Source organism: Oncorhynchus nerka, linkage group LG6 (genome assembly GCF_034236695.1).
Source record: "Oncorhynchus nerka isolate Pitt River linkage group LG6, Oner_Uvic_2.0, whole genome shotgun sequence".
NCBI classification, from domain to species: domain Eukaryota; kingdom Metazoa; phylum Chordata; class Actinopteri; order Salmoniformes; family Salmonidae; genus Oncorhynchus; species Oncorhynchus nerka.
The window spans coordinates 30,363,174-30,384,419 of record NC_088401.1 but is presented as its reverse complement, the minus strand read 5'-3'; the positions used below and the strand labels follow the sequence as shown (position 1 = coordinate 30,384,419).

General features: G+C 40.6%; 1 protein-coding gene across 1 annotated transcript in view; it reads right to left on the bottom strand.

Annotated features, from left to right (window-relative positions):
- The window catches only part of LOC115130322 (cadherin-7-like), a 118,989-nt gene extending 108,184 nt beyond the window's left edge, over positions 1–10,805 (bottom strand). Inside the window, exons 1-2 of the mRNA XM_029661347.2 lie at positions 10,612–10,805; positions 1,641–2,241 (exon numbers count right to left, since the gene is read on the bottom strand). Coding sequence (XP_029517207.1) covers positions 1,641–1,886 — 246 coding nt within the window. The 5' untranslated portion in view covers positions 1,887–2,241; positions 10,612–10,805. The remainder of the gene's footprint in view (positions 1–1,640; positions 2,242–10,611) is intronic.
- Between the last annotated feature and the right edge of the window lie 10,441 nt (positions 10,806–21,246).

Sequence of the window (21,246 nt, the reverse complement as noted above, 5' to 3'; positions counted from 1 at the left end):
AGAGGCATCACTACATACAGACTGGTTCGATTCCAGGCTGTATCACAGTCGGCCGTAATTGGGAGTCCCATAGGGGGGCGCACAATTGGCCCAGCGTCGTCCGGGTTTGGCCGGCGTAGGCCATCATTGTAAATAATAATTTCTCCTTAACTGACTTGCCTAGTTAATTAAAGGTTACATTTTTTATTAAGTATGTTTTTTTTGTTTTTTTGTCAATTTCAATTTACCCCAGAATTTATGTTTACAGTGTGGCTGTGTGGTTGAGTGGGTAATATTCCAATGAGACTACAATGAAATATGCCATTTTATTGCCCCGGAAGTCAGAGGTTCAATTCCCACTTCTGCCTGTCCCACTTTGACTCCTCTGTCTCCTCCTGTTTCTAATCTGTCTAAACAAAGCATAAAGTGTAATTCCACAAAAAAAAGATTCTCCATAGGCCCTTACCCTCAATCATTATTTAGGCTATAAACCATTTGTATTTCTTAACCACTTGATTGTATGAGTGACAGTTTTTTGTCTTTTGATGCTACTATTTCTACAGTGTACAAGCCTGACCGAGTGCTTGGAGGGCAATGAAAAAGGTGCTTTTATCCACTTAACTTTATCGTACTGGAGTTGTACGAGTCAGAGATGGAACTTTGACTTCACGTACACAAATCTCAGGTTCAACTCAGTGGCCCAGATTGACCTTCTGCACCACTCTCATTCCAACTTTAAAAGGTCAACATTGTACAAAGAAACCAATAAAATGACTAACAAATAAAGAACAATAAAATGCATACCACAACCATAGTAAATACACATAATCACTGAGGCCAGTATATGCAGTATACTACATAAAGGTTTCACTGACACTAAGGATACACATTGTGATTTGGCTTCCTATCCATACCATTACTCCAGCACTCAATGGGAGATAATGGGAGAGTCACAACTATCCTAATTCCTGCTGCTGGAACCACTTATCTAGTTCAGAGACTGTCAGGAAGTGTGTTTGTGAGTGCAGAGCCTGCAAACACATGCAGACCTGAGCAATTATCCTGCAGATGAGCGGAAAGCTGAAACCTGATTTGATTATAAGACCACGAAATTCCTCAAGAAAACAGAAATCCAGGAAATGCAAATGAGGCCCATCTGCCCAATTTGAGCTCAGGCCCTCACTGAGAGGGTGCTGTCTGCTTAAATGTGGTGCTGAAATGAGCTGTGGTTACTGGCAACTGTTGTGAGTTGCTGATACTCTAATACAGTTTAAAAGAGAGAGTCAATATATAATTCAAACGTTTAAAAAACAGCATTGTGTGATTAATGGTTCAAATGATCACTTACTCTAATTATTGAAAAAATGATGTTTATTTTTTTCAACCTGTGTGGAATGCAATAAACTTGAGAGACAAGCAACACATGACTGAAACATGAGCTTAAAATGACAAATTCTATAAATAGATATGGATGTGTTTAACAAAACATATAAGCAATTAGAGTGACTTATTTTGACGTATTATACATGTTTTCCTAGTGATCAGAGTGATGAAATCTTGTAAATTCTTATTCTCTAAAAAGATGGTGCAGTTAAACAATATCTATTGTTTGTTTCTCATTCAAACTGCTATATAAATACACATGAACTGCAAACACTTACCTTGCCAACATACAGCGGTTCTTCACCTGTGTACTCCTCCAGGACAAAGAATTGGTTCCATACCCAGCTGCGTTTGTGCCTGCGAAGCAGCTCCCATGGGCCTCCAGCAGTGTGCTGGGCCTGGTTCTGTGTCCCAGAGGCCCCAGAGGCGGAGATCAACCCCCAGCAGCCCAGCTCCCAGAGGGGAAGCAGCAGAGCCAGGAGAGCACCTGCTCTCCACACACTTCCTGAGCCACACCACCTCATTTAGGACCCCTCCAACAAGCAACAAGCCCAGGAGAGAGAAAAATCACACAGCAGAGAAATGATAAAACCCTCAGGGCCTAATCCCACTGTCCTCCTGACCCAATGTTTGGCCAAAAAGAAAATGAAGAAGACTGTGGATACAACCCTGAAGAAAAGAGTACTTGGATTGAAGAAAAAGGAAAAAGTCAAGCTCTGGGTATTGGAGTGGTGCTGCTGTTCATTGGTCTTGATTGTAGACAAAAGCTGTGGTAATTCCCTCCACTTTGGAGATAGCGGGTTGACATTGGGGGTAGATTGAGGGTCAATGGCGACGGGGAAGCTTGCTTCTTCACCACAGGGGTGGAGTAATTGGCACCTATCAGAACAAAGGGATGAGGAGAGCGAGAGAGAGAGAGAGAGAGAGAGAGAGAAGAGAGAGAGAGAGAGAGAAACTGCCATCAGCGAAATTGCCTCAGTGACCGCAGTCACTTTAGACACTAAGTAATGTGCTTGCTGATGCAATGATAATTACATTTTTCAACCACTGATAAAGAAATCGAACAAAAATGAATAGACAGTAAATATGGTAAATACAATTAACATAGTATCCTTCAAGGGCCCATAAAGTTCTACGTACTAACCTACACTGTATATTCCCATTCCCAACTAAACCCAGATTGAGAGAGGTCAAATGTTAACAAGAATATTGGAGCAAAATGACCTGGCTTATCTATGTACACAAGAAAAGTGATTTCCACATGCAGGGATAAAAATTGTGGGCGGTAGGAATAACAATTAAGTGTCGTTCAGCCTTCTTTCATGCTGAATTCACATTACTGCAGATTTACCTTTTCCAAGGTCGTTATTTTGTCACATTTTCTTTGTAGAAGGGCACAAAGTAATACCGCTATGGCTCTCCACACAACACTAACAAGGCACCTGATCTGTTTGGCAAGCCCTCATCCACAAGATTAAAAATAAATCTGAGCTGTCAGCAACATGACGGACCGGTTCGTGTTCTGACCTCTACTCCCAGCAGTTTGTGTGTGTGAGGACTACGGAGCGCCGTATGAGCATGCAACGCGATCTCTGCCTCAGTCACTCAGCCACCACCATGCTGCTGCATGGGATTGACTACCAACGACGTGCCATTAGGAACTAGTGGAAGTAGTGAAATAGGCTTATTATGATCGACTGTTGTCTAAGCATATATCACACCACATCCCAGCGACACCACCATTGGAAAATTACCAGAGCAGTATACTGTGACTTGTTATCTAGTTGAGAGCTGAGCAGGCTCAGCCATAAAATAATGTAATGACAGTGTGAAAACACTCAAAAGTCAATCCATTCACTAGGTACATAACCAAATATCACTTGACTTACCAATTCAAGTCAGCCAGAAGAAAACTCACAAAAATCCCAGGAGGACTACTGAAACTGAAAGCGAGCTCTTAAGAAACAGAAACCGAGACTCTTGACCATGCATACATCTGTTTCCTCTCTGACCTGTCTTTTTCTCTCCTCCTATAGACTATAGGCAGATGCCTTGGCCAATGGAGATAATTACCTTGGCATGCAATGTCCTCTCTCTTCCCACACAGTCTCTAGCACTCATTGTGTTTTCTCCTCTTCCTCCCCGGGAGCTAAATAAAAACAGCTAACACCACATCCTGTTGGAAGTCATTTGCTCCGCTCCACTCGTGCCTTAACGAAGTCATTATCAAGTGCTGGTAATTAACACATAGAGATAAATGATGGTATCATGCACTGCTTCAGAAGTGTTTTCATTACATAGCTGCGGCTTTATTTCAGGAGGCAAAAAGTGCAGTTACACTTCACAGAATTTAAATCAGCCTGTTTCCACCTTCACACGGTTATGCTAGTCCTGCGCAAAACTGGTATAAACTGAGATAAAGAATAGAAGGAGAAGATGAATTAGATGAAATTGCTGCCAACTCATATTTAGCGACATCAATGGTTGTTTCAGTGGAGACATCCTCTAGCAAGAAGGTTCTTTGCAACCATTCAGACTGCAAAGAACCCTTTCCAAGAGAAAGGAATCTTTGAGTAGAAATGGTGCTCCATAGAACCATTGCTCACTTCTAAGAAACTCCCAAGAACCCCTTTTTTAAGTAAGTTAAGTACAAATTATTATTTACAATGACAGCCTACCCCAGACAACACTGGGCCAATTGTGTACTGCCCTATGGGACTCCTGGTCACAGCTGGTTGTGATACAGCCTGGGATTGAACCCAGGTCTGTTGTGACACCACTAGCACTGCGATGCAGTGCCTTAGACTGCCGTGCCACTCAGGATCCCCTGGGTTCCACTTGACCCGCCAACAGACAAACATCTCAAGGTGACCTGTTTGTGTCCTGAATGTGAAAAGCCTAATGATGTACGGAATGGAATACACACGCACACGCACACGCACACGCACACGCACACACACACACACACACACACACACACACACACACACACACACACACACACACACACAGGGAGAAAGTAAATGCAAAGTTCCTGCATCCGATTTAATGGCAGGTAGTGGTAGAAAGTGGAACAGATCTGGCTGGAGGGCAGAGAGAACCAAGAGAGCCGTAGAGGCAGAGGCAGGCAGGTTGAGACTGTGGTATTGTGTTGGAGAGGATCTGCCCAGTGCAGGGTCAGGCTGAGGCGAGCAGACAAATTAATGCTTCTTATTGTGCTTAACCCAGAGCCCCACAGAACGGAACTGGGAATGAATTGTAGTGAGAGTCAAGAGCTCGCTGATGCTATATGCATCAATAAGAAACAGAAGGAGCAAGAGAGAGAGGGATGGAGAGAGGAAGAGCAGATGTTTACAACCTTCAGTGTACAGGATAAATATCTGTTTTGTTTTGCTTGAAGAATGAAGTTGTCCTTCCACCATTTGCACTTGAGGATATAACAAAAGGATATAATAAAAAGCATCACCTTACACATCGCTGACTTGGAAGGTCTTTAGCTGCTTTAAAATACCAGTAGTAAAAGGGAGAAATTAGAGTTTTGGAGATACAGTGAGAAGTAAATATTCATCTGCATCATGTACCAAGGGTCTCGGTCTCTCTCTCTCTTTCTCTCTCTTTCTCTCTCTCTCTGAGGTCTCTAATCCCATTTGCCCGCCTCACAATGGGATTAAGAGTGCTTAGTAACCAATCACTAATTTCCACCCTTTCGTATAGCTTGTAGATTTCACAGTGTCTACCGGGGCACAACAAATACACAGCAAAATTGGAAGTGTTAAACTTACTCCCTGTAGTGTTAATTCTAACACTTTTGCTGTGTGTATGCAGTATGCATCCGCTCTTAACAGAGTGAATTTAACAGTTTCAAAAGTGTTAAAATGTTAACATTTAGACAGTGTTTCTGTAACCCTATACTGAGTAGAAAATGTAAACTGGCTGTGTGAAATTCACAATACACAGGAGTGAAATATTAAGGATTTCACTATAAACTGGAGTAAAGCAATAGGCATTTCACTATGCACTGGAGTGAACTAATTAGTATTTTACTCTGATCTGGAGTTAAATATAAAATGCACTTGCTCTACTCTGGGGTAAAAAAAATCACACAATTTCCATCTACAATGGAGTGAAATATAATGAAATGGTGTATAGTGTAAAGCCTCATTTGCATATTTCCCAGGGTCCTTTAAAAATGTTTGTGACTTTTAGAGGTGTCCGTGCTATCTGGAATCCTTGGGACTTCCCTACCCCATTGAAGTTAAAATGTAAAATGGTTAAGGTTATGGTTAAGGTAACTTTAAGGGTAAGGGTAGGAGTTAAGGTTGGGGTTAAGAGTAGGGACGTCCCGAGGATCTGGATTGCACGGACCATAATAGAGTTACCAACCATGACTGTACTTCACCAAGCGAGTCCTTAGGCAAATGTTATACTTTTTTAAACTATGACAATATACGTTACATATTACAAGGTCTTATTTTGGTGTCCCCTAACACAGCGGTGTCAGGAATCTCCTGGTTTATAGACCACATCCGACCTGAATGTCACATTATGCTGACTTGCAAATGAATGCATAATTCCGATTGGAATCCAGACAGATTTAGGATTGCCAACAGTTTGTATTTTTATTCATCTGCATTCAGAATGACTGTCAGGACAATGGAAATTGAAAATGGAGACTACCTAAACCACTTAATCTGGAACAACAATTTCGGTAACAGGTGCAATAAATCGAACTAACTGATTGGATTAGTTTAGAAAAATAACCTATCTGCAGTAGAGCATTCTGGGAAACATGATAATGATGCTCGTGGTTTTGATGGGACTGTTTTACTCACCACAGTGTAAAACAATAACTATGCTCATTAACACCAACACAGGCTTCTTTTACACCACTAAGTGTTAATTTCACTCTTACAGTGAAATTAACTCCTGAATCAACACTAGAAATGTAACAGTGAAAAGTCAATACTGGCCAGTTGTCTGTGTCAGTTCTAATCTGTAAACACTTGCATTTCACTACTCCGTCTTGGACCCCTTGTCTGATTGCTATGGGCTCGTATGAGCTCAGTAAGGTTAGTATGGGCACTGGCTTTCTGATATACAAACAGAGAGAGGGGGTTCAAAGAAACCACTGAGACAACTCCCTATCCACGGAATAACAGAATCTTATTATCCTGATCTTTTACTGAAAACGCAAGAGCCCTAAGGAGTACAGTAGAGATGCTTGTTTTTCTATAGCTGATTTGGAGCAATATTCAACCAAGTCACTGTGAATTCTGAGGGAACAAGTGGCACTGCAGCACTCCGATCACCCTATGGCAAATCACAATCACGTATAGCCATAGAATGGACTGTAAGGGTCTAGTGATAAACATTGCATAACAGACCCATCTATAGGTTCTTGGTAGAATCCTACCCCTCCTCAATTAATATTTTTTTCTAAGAGTGTAACCAAGTGGGACAACCCACAGAAAGGGTTCAGTGTGGAGGACCATTTGGACCATCTATATACACTACCGTTCAAAAGTTTGGGACCACTTAGAAATGTCCTTGTTTATGAAAGAAAAGCTCATTTTTTGTCCATCAAAATTACATAAAATTGATCAAAAATACATTGTAGACATTGTTAATGTTGTAAATGACTATTGTAGCTGGAAACGGCTGATTTTTTATGGAATAGCTACATAGGCGTACAGAGGCCCGTTATCAGCAACCATCACTCCTGTGTTCCATTGGCACGTTGTGTTAGCTAATTCAAGTTTATCATTTTATAAGGCTAATTGATCATTAGAAAACTATTTTGCAATTATGTTAGCACAGCTGAAAACTGTGTTCTGATTAAAGAAGCAATAAAACTGTCTTTCTTTCGACTATTTGAGTACCTGGAGCATCAGCATTTGTGGGTTTGATTACAGGCCCCGAGACGCTGGCAATGCCCTGGGCCAAAGGGATTTTCCAAGGGTGGGAAGAACCAAGCCCCTATGGAAGCAAGCTCACCCATAACTACCAGGTCCAGCACACACCCTGCTCACAGCATGAAACCAAAACATACACTGAACACAAATATAAACACAACATGTAAAGCTTATAGCTCTTACATTTAGTGTACAAATTTGTTTACATCCCTATTAGTAAGCATTTGTCCTTTGCCAAGATAATCCATCCACCTAACAGGTGTGGCATATCAAGAAGCTGATTCAACAGCATGATCATTACACAGGTACACCTTGCGCTGGGGACAATAAAAGGCCACTCTAAAATGTGCAGTTCTGTCACATAACACAATGCCACAGATGTGAAAGGTTTTGAGGGAGCGTGCAATTGGCATGTTGACTGCAAGAATATCCACCAGAGCTGTTTCCTGTCAATTCAATGTTAATTTCTCTACCATAAGCTGCCTCCAATGGGGTTTTAGAGAATTTGACAGAACATCCAACCGGCCTCGCAACAGCAGACCATGTGCCTGGCGTCTTGTGGGTGAGCGGTTTGCTGATGTCAACGTTGTAAACAGAGTACCCCATGGTGGCGGTGGGATTGCGGTATGGTCAGTCATCAGCTACGGACAACGAACACAACTGCATTTTATCGATAGTAATTTGAATGCACAAAAATACCGTGACAAGATCCTGAGGCCCATTGTGAGGCTCATTATATTTAAGTGACAAAAAGATGCATATCTGTATTCCCAGTCATGTGAAATGCATAGATTAAGGCGTAATTATTTTTTTTCAATTTACTGATTTCCTCATATGACCTGTAACTCAGTAAAATCTTTGAAATTGTTGCATGTTGCTTTTATATTTTGGTTCAGTATGAATAGCGAAACGCAAAACATACAATAATCCCATCCCCACCCTCACCCCTGATTGGAGGACCTCAAACATTTATACTGTACGTTTGTGTATATATTTACTTCAGACAGCCACAGATCTTCCATCTTCCCAGTAAATAATCATTCTACAATTTCCTCTCACAATACATCCTTCCATTCTCCCATGGTGTCTCACTAGGGACTTGAACCTCCCTATCTGCAACATTTCTGCCGAAATTGCCTGGAAAATAAAATGTTAACCCAAGAGTACAATGATATTTACTATTGAATGACTGTGGTCCTTCAAATCCCCCAGCAATACTTTTTGCAGGTCCAACCACACCCTGATATTATAGCATAACAACCATTCCTGGACTTGACTCCAAAAACAATCCACTAATGGACAGTACCAAAAGAGATCCTCTAATGATTCTGTTTCCTCGTGGCAGAGTCTGCACCGGTCTGACTGTTCAATACCCCAAACACTGAGCACTATTTTTGAAGCGAGAATTTCATATAATAGCTTAAATTGTAAAGAATGATTTGATGCATCAATTGTTGTTTTGTATATCAGTTCATAAACCCAATGCCATGGTATTGAAACATTGAAAATCTGTTCCCAACTATCTTTGATTTAATACAGGATAGTTACAGGAACATTATTAGTAAAGGAGGCTGTACCTAAAAAATACCCATAATATAGGTCTCATATGGGACAATCGTGATACTGTATGTAGGTGATTCAGTGACTTGGTCACATAAAAGTGTTTGTCTAGGAAATGTAAGGACTTTTCATTGATGTAAGCCTGCCAGTGGCTGAGAGCAGATAGCCTTTCAAATCTCGATGGGTTTTACGAAGCATCAGCCTCCAATTGCTTCGCTCCACACCTCTTAGCCTTAGTATAGCCAAAGCAATCCATCTAATGGGGTGGGTTATAGGTTTGTAATATGTACTATCACAGAAGGAGAGTGTAAGAGTACTTCTCCATAGTGGGGTAGACACACTGTAAGGAGTCCAAATTAGTATTACTGTCTGAGATGGGGAGGGGCCACAAACCTAAGAAAGCATAGGCTTGTTTTGTGAAAACTATCTCGGCAGACCTATTTAGAGGCTGGAATGAATGAATCAGTCTTCTGAATAGCAAAATGTATCAACCTGCAACAGCAGACAAACTTTTCAAAAGTCAATTTGATTAGAGAGCAAATTGATTAATTGCATCACTCCAATTAAAATTAGCTGATTGATTTGTGTTGTGCAAGAAAATGGCTGATTCATAGCAATAAAACAAATCCAATCTCAAGCAACATTAATAATTGAAATTCATTTTCAAATGATGAAAGCATTGCTTATTAATTCGCTCCTGTATTGAATGAGAATTTCCTAGATTACAGTGTGGAGAACCTGAAAAGAATATAGATGAATATGACATCTAAAGTATGAATATCATGTGGAACACACACCATAAAAATAACCCTAATCAGTCCCCACCTTAGCAAGGTCTAGGAGAAGTCTGGCAGAATCGTCCGTGCGTTATGTAGTTTGCTCTGCGTATCCCATCTACCATATTATAAAGTACCATACGTCGGTGTATCGACTGTGCAGTGACAAACAACCAATACGTTGTTGTCATCATGGTATGCATGCCAATCATAACTTTTCATTTGATGAATTAGTAGGATGCATTTCATGCTTGATAAGTTTTAATGCATCACGTGTTTATTTCTCATTCCAGACACTGCCAATAAAAGCAGGTTGATAGCTTTAATTGTTAGAACTTTGTAATGACCTTTTCTATTATAATGTACATTCCGTCAAATACCCCATAAGTGACCACGGTATACATACCGTAGTTCCTGGCATGCTATTTATATTCAAAGACAATACGTTCACAAAACAAATCCTAACATGAATCTGCTAAATGTGCACATACAATAGTCTACACAAATAAAGTTATTTTGAAACAACGCGCATGCATGTTCCAAAATCGGTGCCAAAATGGAGCGTCGCATCATTCATAGCTACATTAAGCCACATTGAACTGAAGGCTAGAGACTAAGAACATCCCATAGCATATCATAAATAGGTCTGACACTTATAGCGCTCACCTCCAACTGTGTTGAGAGAAATGAGACAGCAACGGGGGAAGCGAGATATCTCAATCGAATGTTAAAAATGTTTGGCATTAAAATGTCCATGACGCACCATTCACCACAAAACCCTTGGTCAACAAACATATCAGTGAACAGCCGCTGCAGGAACGCTGTGTCCACTGCATACTGATGACAGAATTAGCGAAATATAATTTAATGTCATGTATTAACCATACGCCAACTTCGTGTCCCAGTGGAATCGTTCTCAACTGCTGCAAGCAACAACTCTGGTGGAAATGCACGTAACATAGGTTTGAATTTACTCACTTCAATTATTCGATAAAACTTACCTCGTATTGGTTAGGTCGTAAGTTATAAAAGTTTAGCTCTTTCCGTGTTGGCTACCACTAGAGGTGATGATGACAAAAAATATATGAAAAGTTTGTAATACAAACGTATTCCTGATCGTGCACAGGTGAATAGAATAACTCTACCACAACGCGCATTGGTGAACCGTAGAAGAGATGCAGCGCAGGAACTCCGATCCCCGAATCCCCTCCCTTTCCATCTCCATCTCCCTCTCTCTTTCCCTCTCCTCTCCCTCCCTCTCTCTCTCTCTCTTTCCCTCTCCTCTCCCTCCCTCTCTCTCTCTCTTTCCCTCCCTCTCTCTTTCCCTCTCCTCTCCCCCTCTCTCTCTTTCCCTCTCTCTCTCTTTCCCTCTCCTCTCCCTCCCTCTCTCTCTCCCTCTCTCTCACACACACACACACACACACACACACACACACACACACACACACACACACACACACACACACACACACACACACACACACACACACACACACACACACACACACACACACACGTGCAAACAGACGAATGTGCCTTCGCTGACTGAAAATGATTCAGATGGTCCTCTCCCTTCTCTCTGGCTGCACCAGAGCTGGCTCAGTTGGAGATTCCCCAGCCAGCTGCGTAGGGTTTTGGGTACTCCCACAAACAGCAAGGTACAATGCCAGGCGTGAACTGGGGCAAGCCTACCAGACCAAACAAAATGATTTACAGTACAGCGACTGTAATCATGTCATGGTACCAAACTGTTACTGTAGTCTTATATACAGTACCAAGTCAGTTAGTGTAACCTAATTTACTGTACCAATTACAATTACAGCATTTTACTTTAATTATCCAGTGACATATTACTTAGTGTTCTTTGCAAGTTTTAATTTTGATATTTACATTTAGGCCTACATTTGTGTAATTTAGAGGGTGCAACTTACTAGTTGATGCATTCAACCAAGGTTGATAAAACAAACAGCCATAGCAAGTAAAACGTTTCTGTACCCATTAGCCTGCTGAACATGTTGTTGTAGTTAAGCATACACTGGTCTTCAGAACAATTCTAATTACAACAATATATCTTATGATATACTGTATCTCTGACTATCTCTGGATAATGCCAGTACCTTACTGAGATATCCCCAGTATAGTATTTTGATGACAGCTTCCGATAAATTACAATCATTTAAATGCAATGAAGCACAGTACAAGACTGTAAAAGTGACTATTAAGCAGTAATGGTTTGTTTTTACAAGGGATTGGCTGCTAGGCATGTGTACATAACAGATTATTAATGAATACTAGGTATTTTATATCACTTGTACTTCTATAGGCCTAAACAAAAGCTTCCAAACTGTCCGTGATTACAGGAGAAATCAGATTAAATGGACATGGTTAAATATTCAACAATTAAAGGTTTAAGACCTGCTACCAATCTGAGATGTTTCCTATATACATTTAATTTGTAAATGTTTATGAGCCAATGATACCACAATTTGCAGTATGCTGCAGTGAATATGCAGCAAAAGAGTACCTCATTGTTGAATTGTGATGGGGGAAAAACAAGTCAGCAATTACAAATAGTGAATATGTAATTATACATTACAGTATACTAACTGATATTTGGTGTTTATATCACTTCCATTTGAGGCCTTAACAAAGGCTTCTAAACTGACAGTGACTCCAGGGGAAACAGATAAAAAAGACATGGCTAGCCACTCAACCAATAAAGGTTTGGGACTTGCTGCCACTCTGATCTGCACTCTATATAAATTAAATTGTTAGGGAACCACTACCACATATCAGTTAAAGGTCATGAACAGTCGAAATCTGGTTTTTCATTCAATTTGATGATATTTGGATGAAACCAGATCAAATTATTATGAACAAAGTATGAAAAATTACGATTGCTTCTACATTGATACAGTTTGATCATAAAGTTACTGGTCCCCTCTCCCAAGTCAAACACTTGGATTCAAAGATGTGGGATTATTAACCCTTGTGTAGTCTTAACATTCTGTATACTCCCTTTGTCCTAAGGGTAAAAAATGACCCGCCTTCACTAAACCCCTAAAATGATATCGATCTTGTTCCATATCACAAAGGCATTGTATGAGGACACATCAATGATGTTATGGAAGATGACCAGGGGCCAGCGGGCAGTCATCCTCCTGCAGCTGTAAGTTCCAATCACCTTGCCCAGGTTGTCCACGCCTCCTTTGTTGAGATTATAGTCTAGGATGATGGCTGGCTTTCTCTCCTCACGATCACTGACCTCAGCCGTTTTGTGCAGTGTGCTCAGGACGACCACATTCCTGTTCCTCTTTGGGAGGTAACAAACTAGAGTGGTGGTGGGGGTGAAGGCAAACTTTGATGAGAAGGCCTCTCTCCCCGTTTTGTGAGGAGTGCAGGGGGGAGCTCAGGCTTGTTCTTTCTAACTGTGCCAACCATGGTGATCTTCCTCTTCAGGAGCTACTGGCTGAGTTCAATCAGTAGCACACATAATCTACATTTCTCATTGTGTGTGTGTGTGTGTGTGTGTGTGTGTGTGTGTGTGTGTGTGTGTGTGTCTTTTTTTTTTGTTTTTTTGTGGTGTGTAAATTATGTTATAACTTCCAGGACAAAAATGACCCTGCGGCAATATTTGTATCCTGGTGTTGTACAGTTTTCATGTAAATACTTTTTCTAATGTTGTTGTCACTCTAGGAAAAGTCATCAAACTTCAAGTTGAAAAAATATAATTTGGGGTTTTTCTCTGCTGTTAAACATAGTGTCGGGTCATTTAAGGGGCTAGGGTGACATCACCCTAACAATCATTTGAATACACCAATGGTAACATGATATTCTCTTACCTTATTTAAATAATTACCACCTTGTAACCAACATCGGAGAAGATGTGTTTGCGGAGGGGCGTGGTTTATATTCATAGGTTGCACCTCCGTCACTCGGTCGTGTCATGTCATTGTTATGAACGTTCTCAAGCCGCACTCTACCGGTGGCGCAATAGTGGTACCCTAAAGTCATAATAAGCCCAGTCATTCTAGACAGAGGCTAACGACTGTATAGTGTAAATTATACTATAGTGCCTAGAGATACAATGACATTGCTTAAGCAGTCAAATGTTTAGTAGGAATCAACTTTGCCCGCATTATCATGTCATCAAATTTACTTTAGGCAGATGGCAATGTTGTAATTAGCTAGCAAAGTTAATCAAAAATAGCTAGCAATGCTAAAATTAGCTAGCTAATATCAGGTGACCTGCCCTCAATCTTAGCTAACTAGCTAACTTTGTACTGCATCTAAAGTCAATCTGGATACATCAAAATGATGACAAAAGGTTTTCCAACAAATTATTTTCCTCCTTTTATATTTTGCAGATGCTCTTTCCCAGAGCAATTAGGGTTAAGTGCTTTGCTCAAGGGAACATCAACCTATTTTTCACCTAGTTGGCTCGGGAATTCGAACCAGCAACCTTTTGGTGGCCCAACGCTAACCACTATACTACCGGCCGCCTCCCTTTGAAAGTCATTGTATTTCCAAGCCACTGTACTGCACTTTTGATTGAATCTTCATCAGTGCTCATTGACGATGCATTGAGTAGAATGCTCATTTGGGCATCAGTACAAAACAAATGTTCAAAACAATATTGTGAGGAAACATGCAACCCATGAATAATTACATAGTTATTCTACTGGTGCCAAAAGTTGACTGTAGGGTGTCAGCAAATATATTTTTTAAGTTTACACTATTCATCTATGGCAAAGATACTTATATGTCTCCCTTTTCAGCTCTATCTGGTATTAGCTAGTTACTGGTTAGGTAGGTCTTCAGCCAACATGGAACCAAAAGTTTGACCAAACCTTCCAGGTCAGGGTGGGAACGGAGTTATCAAGCGAATGAGGTGGAAAATGGAACTCCACAGGGTAGTACTATTAGTCCTATCCTATTCATGTTGATGATATCTTTGGGGATATCAGAAGGGTATAGAGGTAGCCTTAAATCCAGATGAAGGTGCCATTTGGAAAAGGGGAAGGAGTATTCCTTATGTAATAGAGAAAATAAAAGGTGCTGTTGTAGCAGTAGAGGAATGGTCCTTATCATGGTGTTTCAAGTTATCTGTATCTAAATCTTGCCACATGTTGTTCACGAACAAAAAGATGAAGGAAGATGTCAGTGATCAATTATATGGAGAACAAATGGAAAGGGTAACAAAATGTATGTATTTGGGGCTATGGTTTGATGAAATATGGAGACGCAATATTACATGTGTTGACACTAAATGTAAGAAAGTATTTAATCTTATGAGGACAATATTTGGGCATGATTAGGGGCAGATAGTCAATCTTTACTGAATATTTATTGTACTTTGATGAGATTGTCCATAGATTATGGGTGCTTTGTAAATGGTTCTGCGGCTTTTACATCACTGTTGCGCTTTGATAGGATGCAAGCGTGGGCACTCAGGATGTGTGATGGTGCATTTAAAAACACACCAGTTGAGGCTTTAAAAGTAGATACTGGGGAAATGCCACTAAGCTTTTGGCTAGAGCACCCCCATCCCCAACCCCAAACTACATCCCCCTGGCTATGGTGCCAAGACCAGAGTGGGTACATGTGCTATATAATGCAACAGTTTTTGTGGCAAAACCATCAGCATCATTGAAAATACAATGGAAACCCATTCATTTGTATTTTTCATTCAGTATTTTGGACTTTTATCCTAAATACGTCTGTTTGATGGAAACATCTTCGGTGGGAAAATGTGCATGTTGTTTTATGCAGATTTTAGAATATTCACATTAATATCTGTCACAAATTGGATTGAAACTTAGCTAGTGGTGTCCGTTTTTTAATGCAGTTCTCATTTGGCATTTCTCTTGTGATGCAGTTGACAGTAGTACTGACAGATGTGTTGAATTGACAGCTGCTTTAGAGTTGTGAATGACCATTACCCCCTTTTTCTTTCATGCTGGCTGAACACCTAGCTAACCAGTAACTAGCTAACACCAGACAGAGGAAAGGGGAGACATATGAGTATCTTTGCCTTGGATATATAGTGTGTCATGCCATTGGCCTGGGGGTAGGTTTATGACAGTCATAAATACCTCTTCCCCCCTTTTTCCTCTCTCTACCCTACTGATGTTACATTTGCAAACCCCTTGGTTAACATAGAGATTCTGGGAACATCAGAAGGTGGGGGGAAATAAACTATATTCTGGTAAGCCGACCAATTGAACATATGCGGTGGTACTTAATGAATATGATGTCAGTTCGGTTGTCATCTGAGACATTCTCATCAATGGTAAGATGACATAAACTCTACAGTGGAAAGTCTACACATCAGAGTTATCGGATTCACATGGAATTGTTGTTCAATTTAAATGTTTGAAAATGAAATTATTCGTGATGGGACGAAATGTGATTTTAGCTTCTAAAATGTGAGATTTGGGTTTTCATAAGGTTAGGGCTCTGCTCAATCAGTGGCCCGCCCCTGTGAAGGGACATGGGTTATAAAACTTTTCAAACACGCCCTCCTCTCCCTTCCTATATAAACCCTTGACGACAATATAACCTCCTGTTCCGAGGATGTGAGGACGACCGTCCGATGTCAGAATGGTTCAGATAATAACTACAGAACGAAGCCAACAACAGCGTGAGCTTTGGTTGCAAATGGTATGAACTTTGACCTCTTATTCACTACAGAAGTGATACCTCTTAGCCCTTGAGTTAGCAACAGCAGCTGCAAACGAGGGTTCGGAAGTAACAGACAGAGTATGCCATCTATCACACAACGACGTTACTACAACATATTCAATTGACCACCAGAGACATTCTTCAAAGGACAAAGGACTCGGTTTGGCAACACGGCCTTCCATCTACCACCAGCCTACCGAAGCGCAGCTCAGAGTAAATATTTATTGCATTTTCCTTTTCCAAATGGGCGGTCATTTAGAATGTATAAGATACTGTATTTACGATAGCACAGCTTCTTCATTTGTTACTCATTCTTCCCGCTCTTTCACTCAAACCCAGCCCCTTTTCTTTGTCATATCTGTCATAACCAATAATTTACAACTTTCAGATGAGACTGAATTAAGGTGACAATTAATATTGACTGCTATTGATGTAAAATATTACCAGGTCTTTAAGAGTTTATTCGGAAGATAACAGCTCTATAAATATTATTTTGTGGTGCCCCGAGTCTCTAGTTAATTACATTTACATGATTATCTCAATCGGGTAATATTAATTGCGGAGAAATTATTTTATAGAATAGCATGTCATATCACTTAAACCGGCATAGCCAAAGACACGACAAGTGTAAACTTTTAATTGTATTTGCTGACACCCTACTGTCAAACTGTGGCACTAGTAGAGTAGGCCCTCCGCAAGCACGCCTTTGTTGGCTATCACTGTTGGTTACAAGGTGGTACATATTTAAATTAGGGAAGAGAATATCATGTTACCATTGGTGTATTAAAATGAGAGTTAGGATGATGTTATCATATCCGCTTAATAATCCTGCATACTAAATTGAAGTGTTTGACATGGGGGAAAGGACCAGTAACTTTAAACTTTATCAATGTAGATGCAACAGTCATTTGTTACACTTTGGTCATCATACTTGGATTTGGTTTTCATTTAATGAAAAACCTGATTTGAATTATTCTTGACCTCTGTCCATTCTACAGTGTTTTACTGTTGAAATTACAGAAAAGTCTTACAGTGCTGCTAACTCAAATCAAAATCAAATCAAATGTATTTGTCACATACACATGGTTAGCAGATGTTAATGCGAGTGTAGCGAAATGCTTGTGCTTCTAGTTCCGACAATGCAGTAATAACCAACGAGTAATCTAACCTAACAATTCCAAAACTACTACCTTATACACACAAGTGTAAAGGGATAAAGAATATGTACATAAAGATATATGAATGAGTGATGGTACAGAACGGCATAGGCAAGATGCAGTAGATGGTATCGAGTACAGTATATACATATGAGATGAGTAATGTAGGGTATGTAAACAAAAGTGGCATAGTTTAAAGTGGCTAGTGATACATGTATTACATAAAGATGCAGTAGATGATATAGAGTACAGCATATACATATACATATGGGATGAGTAATGTAGGGTATGTAAACATTATATTAAGTAGCATTGTTTAAAGTGGCTAGTGATATATTTTACATCAATTTCCATCAATTCCCATTATTAAAGTGGCTGGAGTTGAGTCAGTGTGTTGGCAGCAGCCACTCAATGTTAGTGGTGGCTGTTTAACAGTCTGATGGCCTTGAGGTAGAAGCTGTTTTTCAGTCTCTCGGTCCCTGCCTTAATGCACCTGTACTGACCTCGCCTTCTGGATGATAGCGGGGTGAACAGGCAGTGGCTCGGGTGGTTGTTGTCCTTGATGATCTTTATGGCCTTCCTGTGACATCGGGTGGTGTAGGTGTCCTGGAGGGCAGGTAGTTTGCCCTTGGGGATGCGTTGTGCAGACCTCACTACCCTCTGGAGAGCCGAGCGGAGCAGTTGCCATACCAGGCGATGATACAGTCCGACAGGATGCTCTCGATTGTGCATCTGTAGAAGTTTGTGAGTGCTTTTGGTGACAAGCCACATTTCTTCAAGCCTCCTGAGGTTGAAGAGGCGCTGCTGCGCCTTCTTCACGATGCTGTCTGTGTGGGTGGACCAATTCAGTTTGTCCGCGATGTGTACCCCGAGGAACTTAAAACGTACTACCCTCTCCACTACTGTCCCATCGATGTGGATAGGGGGGTGCTCCCTCTGCTGTTTCCTGAAGTCCACAATCATCTCCTTTGTTTTGTTGACGTTGAGTTGTATAGTGGCGGCAGATGGCACCATCTAAAGTGTTTTAAATGTTTGTGGTTTTGATGGGACTCTGAGCTAACTTAAAATAAATACATACAGGGAGATAGGGCTATGATGACTCATGGAATTTATGTCATTTCAAGCCATCCAGGTGGCCTAAACTTGCAAATAGCTTTTAAGCTTTTAATAAACTTCAGTACAGTAGCTATTCACATTGATTGTCTGTCAGTACTTTTTTGAGGCCTATGTTTTTAGATGTTTCTGTCTATGCTTTTTTTAAATGAGCTTTCAGAAGTCTTGTGGTTTACTTTGAACCCGCTATTGAGGATTTGGTTTCGGTTTGTTTCAGAAGATGAATAAATAATTGGACTGGAAAGGGAATCATATTTAGAATAGTCCATTCAATCTGAATTTTAATTATGGTCTTGAAATATTGAATTGTCTGCCAGTAATGTGTAAGCCCCAAAAAAATCATAACAGTGCAATATGTTTTTACATTATTTAAATATTTGCCTTAATTGCTGCTCCAATTTGGCCTGCAGTGCAAGTTCCACATTTTTTAAATTGATAGTTCTACCGTTCCTCCACATTTTTCGCTACAACCTATACATATTTCGGTTCCTATCTAGAGAAAGTTCGGTTTTTCATCCAATTAGCCACTAACTGGGCTCCTTAGGCAACAAAGAGTGCAGTAAAAGACTGACCCAATACAGTCATGCTGCTTGTCTATGCTATGTTGACAGACCTCGGGAGCAAACCAATATGCTATTACCCATTTGTTCCACAGCTTTTTAGCTACAATATGGTTGCATCCCAAATGGCACCCTGTTCATTATATAGGGCTCTGGTCAAAGCAATGTGCTATATAGGGAACAATGTGCCATTTGGGACGTAGCCTAGTGACTCTAATTAAAGCTGTGTTTAATAACACAATTTGCACACAATAGGAGACCACCCTTATCAAAGCCACAGATGTAGACTAATAGTCCAACATGATGGTGTCTGTGTATCAGGGTTGGTGGTTATTTCATATCACAATGTCATTAGCTGGGTAAAACCAGAACATTGTTCTTTCTCTGAGAGGGCAGCTAATGTATATATGCGCACATGCCATGTCCAATTAAGGGAGGGGAGGACTGAGCATGTTCATGTTAGGGATTGGTAGTGCCAAACTAGAGACTAATACTGTAACTGAGAGGAAGTTAATAAGGAATATGGAAAGTTATATGTACTTGCACAACAAGATGGTTCCCCTCTGCCGAGCTACCATTCCAGTGTTTAATTGCTATATTGTAAATGTAGGCCACCGTGGCCTATTTATTTCCTTAACTTACCTCATTTGCACTCACTGTATATAGACTTTTTGTTTTCTTTTGTTTTACTGTATTATTGACTGTATGTTTTGTTTATTCCATGTGTAACTCTGTGTTGTCGTATGTGTCGAATTGCTACGCTTTATCTTGGCCAGGTCACAGTTGCAAATGAGAACTTGTTCTCAACTAGCTTACCTGGTTAAATAAAGGTGAAATAAAAAAAAACAGTTGAAGACAGAATCCTAAGAGAGAGAAACCTGAGAAAGAGGACGTTTTAGATAATTATATTATTGTGTCTTTTGTTTTGTGCTTAGTGTTCTTTACCTCTTGCATTATTTGACCAGCATGCTTCTTTTTTAATTGTCATGGTAGAATCTAGGTATTCTCTCCATCCTTGTCTCCTCTATGATGTACCATAGTGCACAGAGCTGAAGAAGTTACCCAAACCAATAGAAAGAGCAGCCTCTTTCTGCCAGATCTGGAAAAGCAGGTGAGAGAGCATAAATGTCCCTAACAGTCATTCTGATTCCCATTTAAAATAGCCTTTTGAGTGATTCAAATATCACTCATGATATTTTTTGGGGGATAGAAATGCTGAAAATCAAAGAAAATTAACTACCCTTTAATAATCCTGCTCCTGAATCCAAGTGTTTGACATGGGGGAGGGAACCAGTAACTTTATGATCAAGCTTTATCAATGTAGACACAACAGTCATTTTTCATACTTTAGTCATCATACTTTGATCTGGTTTCATCCAAATATCATCCAATTTCATGAAAAACCTGATTTTGACCTTTAAATGAGAGAGGATGGGTGGATGTATGGGTCCGAGTGGTGGAAAAAGATAAATTAGGGAGGGGAAGGCAGGAAAATAAGGTTGAGTGGAAGAGAGGGATGGGGAGAAATAGTTGAGGGAGATATTATGGATAGACAGATGTTTAAAAAGTTAAATTAGGTGTTAGCTAGAGCAAGAGAGGGAGGATGTACTGATAGTAAGAGAGAATCCAAGTCAGAAAGAGAGGAAGAGCGCGAGAGATTGATCAGGAAAGGAGGCGGCAGCAGTTCAGTGGTGAGAGTTATTTAATTGGAGAGTGACATTGGGAGCTCTGCTAGTCCGCTCTCCCTAATCAATCAGAAATGGTCAGGAGGCACCAGAGGCAATGCGGCACTCCCATCCAGATTGGCTCCCCCTGGATCCTGCAGCCTCCAACCGCCCATGTCTTCTCCTGCCTTGTGGGGCCCCAGTGTTGAGAATCAGCGAAGTGGAGATGTCGTTTCCTACCTTTACCACCTGGGGGCAGCCCGTAAGGAAGTCCAGGACCCAATCGCACATGGTGGTGTTGAGACCCAGGGCCTCAAGTTTAATGATGAGCTTGGAGGGTACTATGGTGTTGAATGCTGAGCTGTAGTCAATGAACAGCATTCTTACAGTATTCCTCTTGTCCAGATAGGATAGGGCAGTGTGTGTTGTGATGGTGATTGCATCGTCTCTGGACCTAT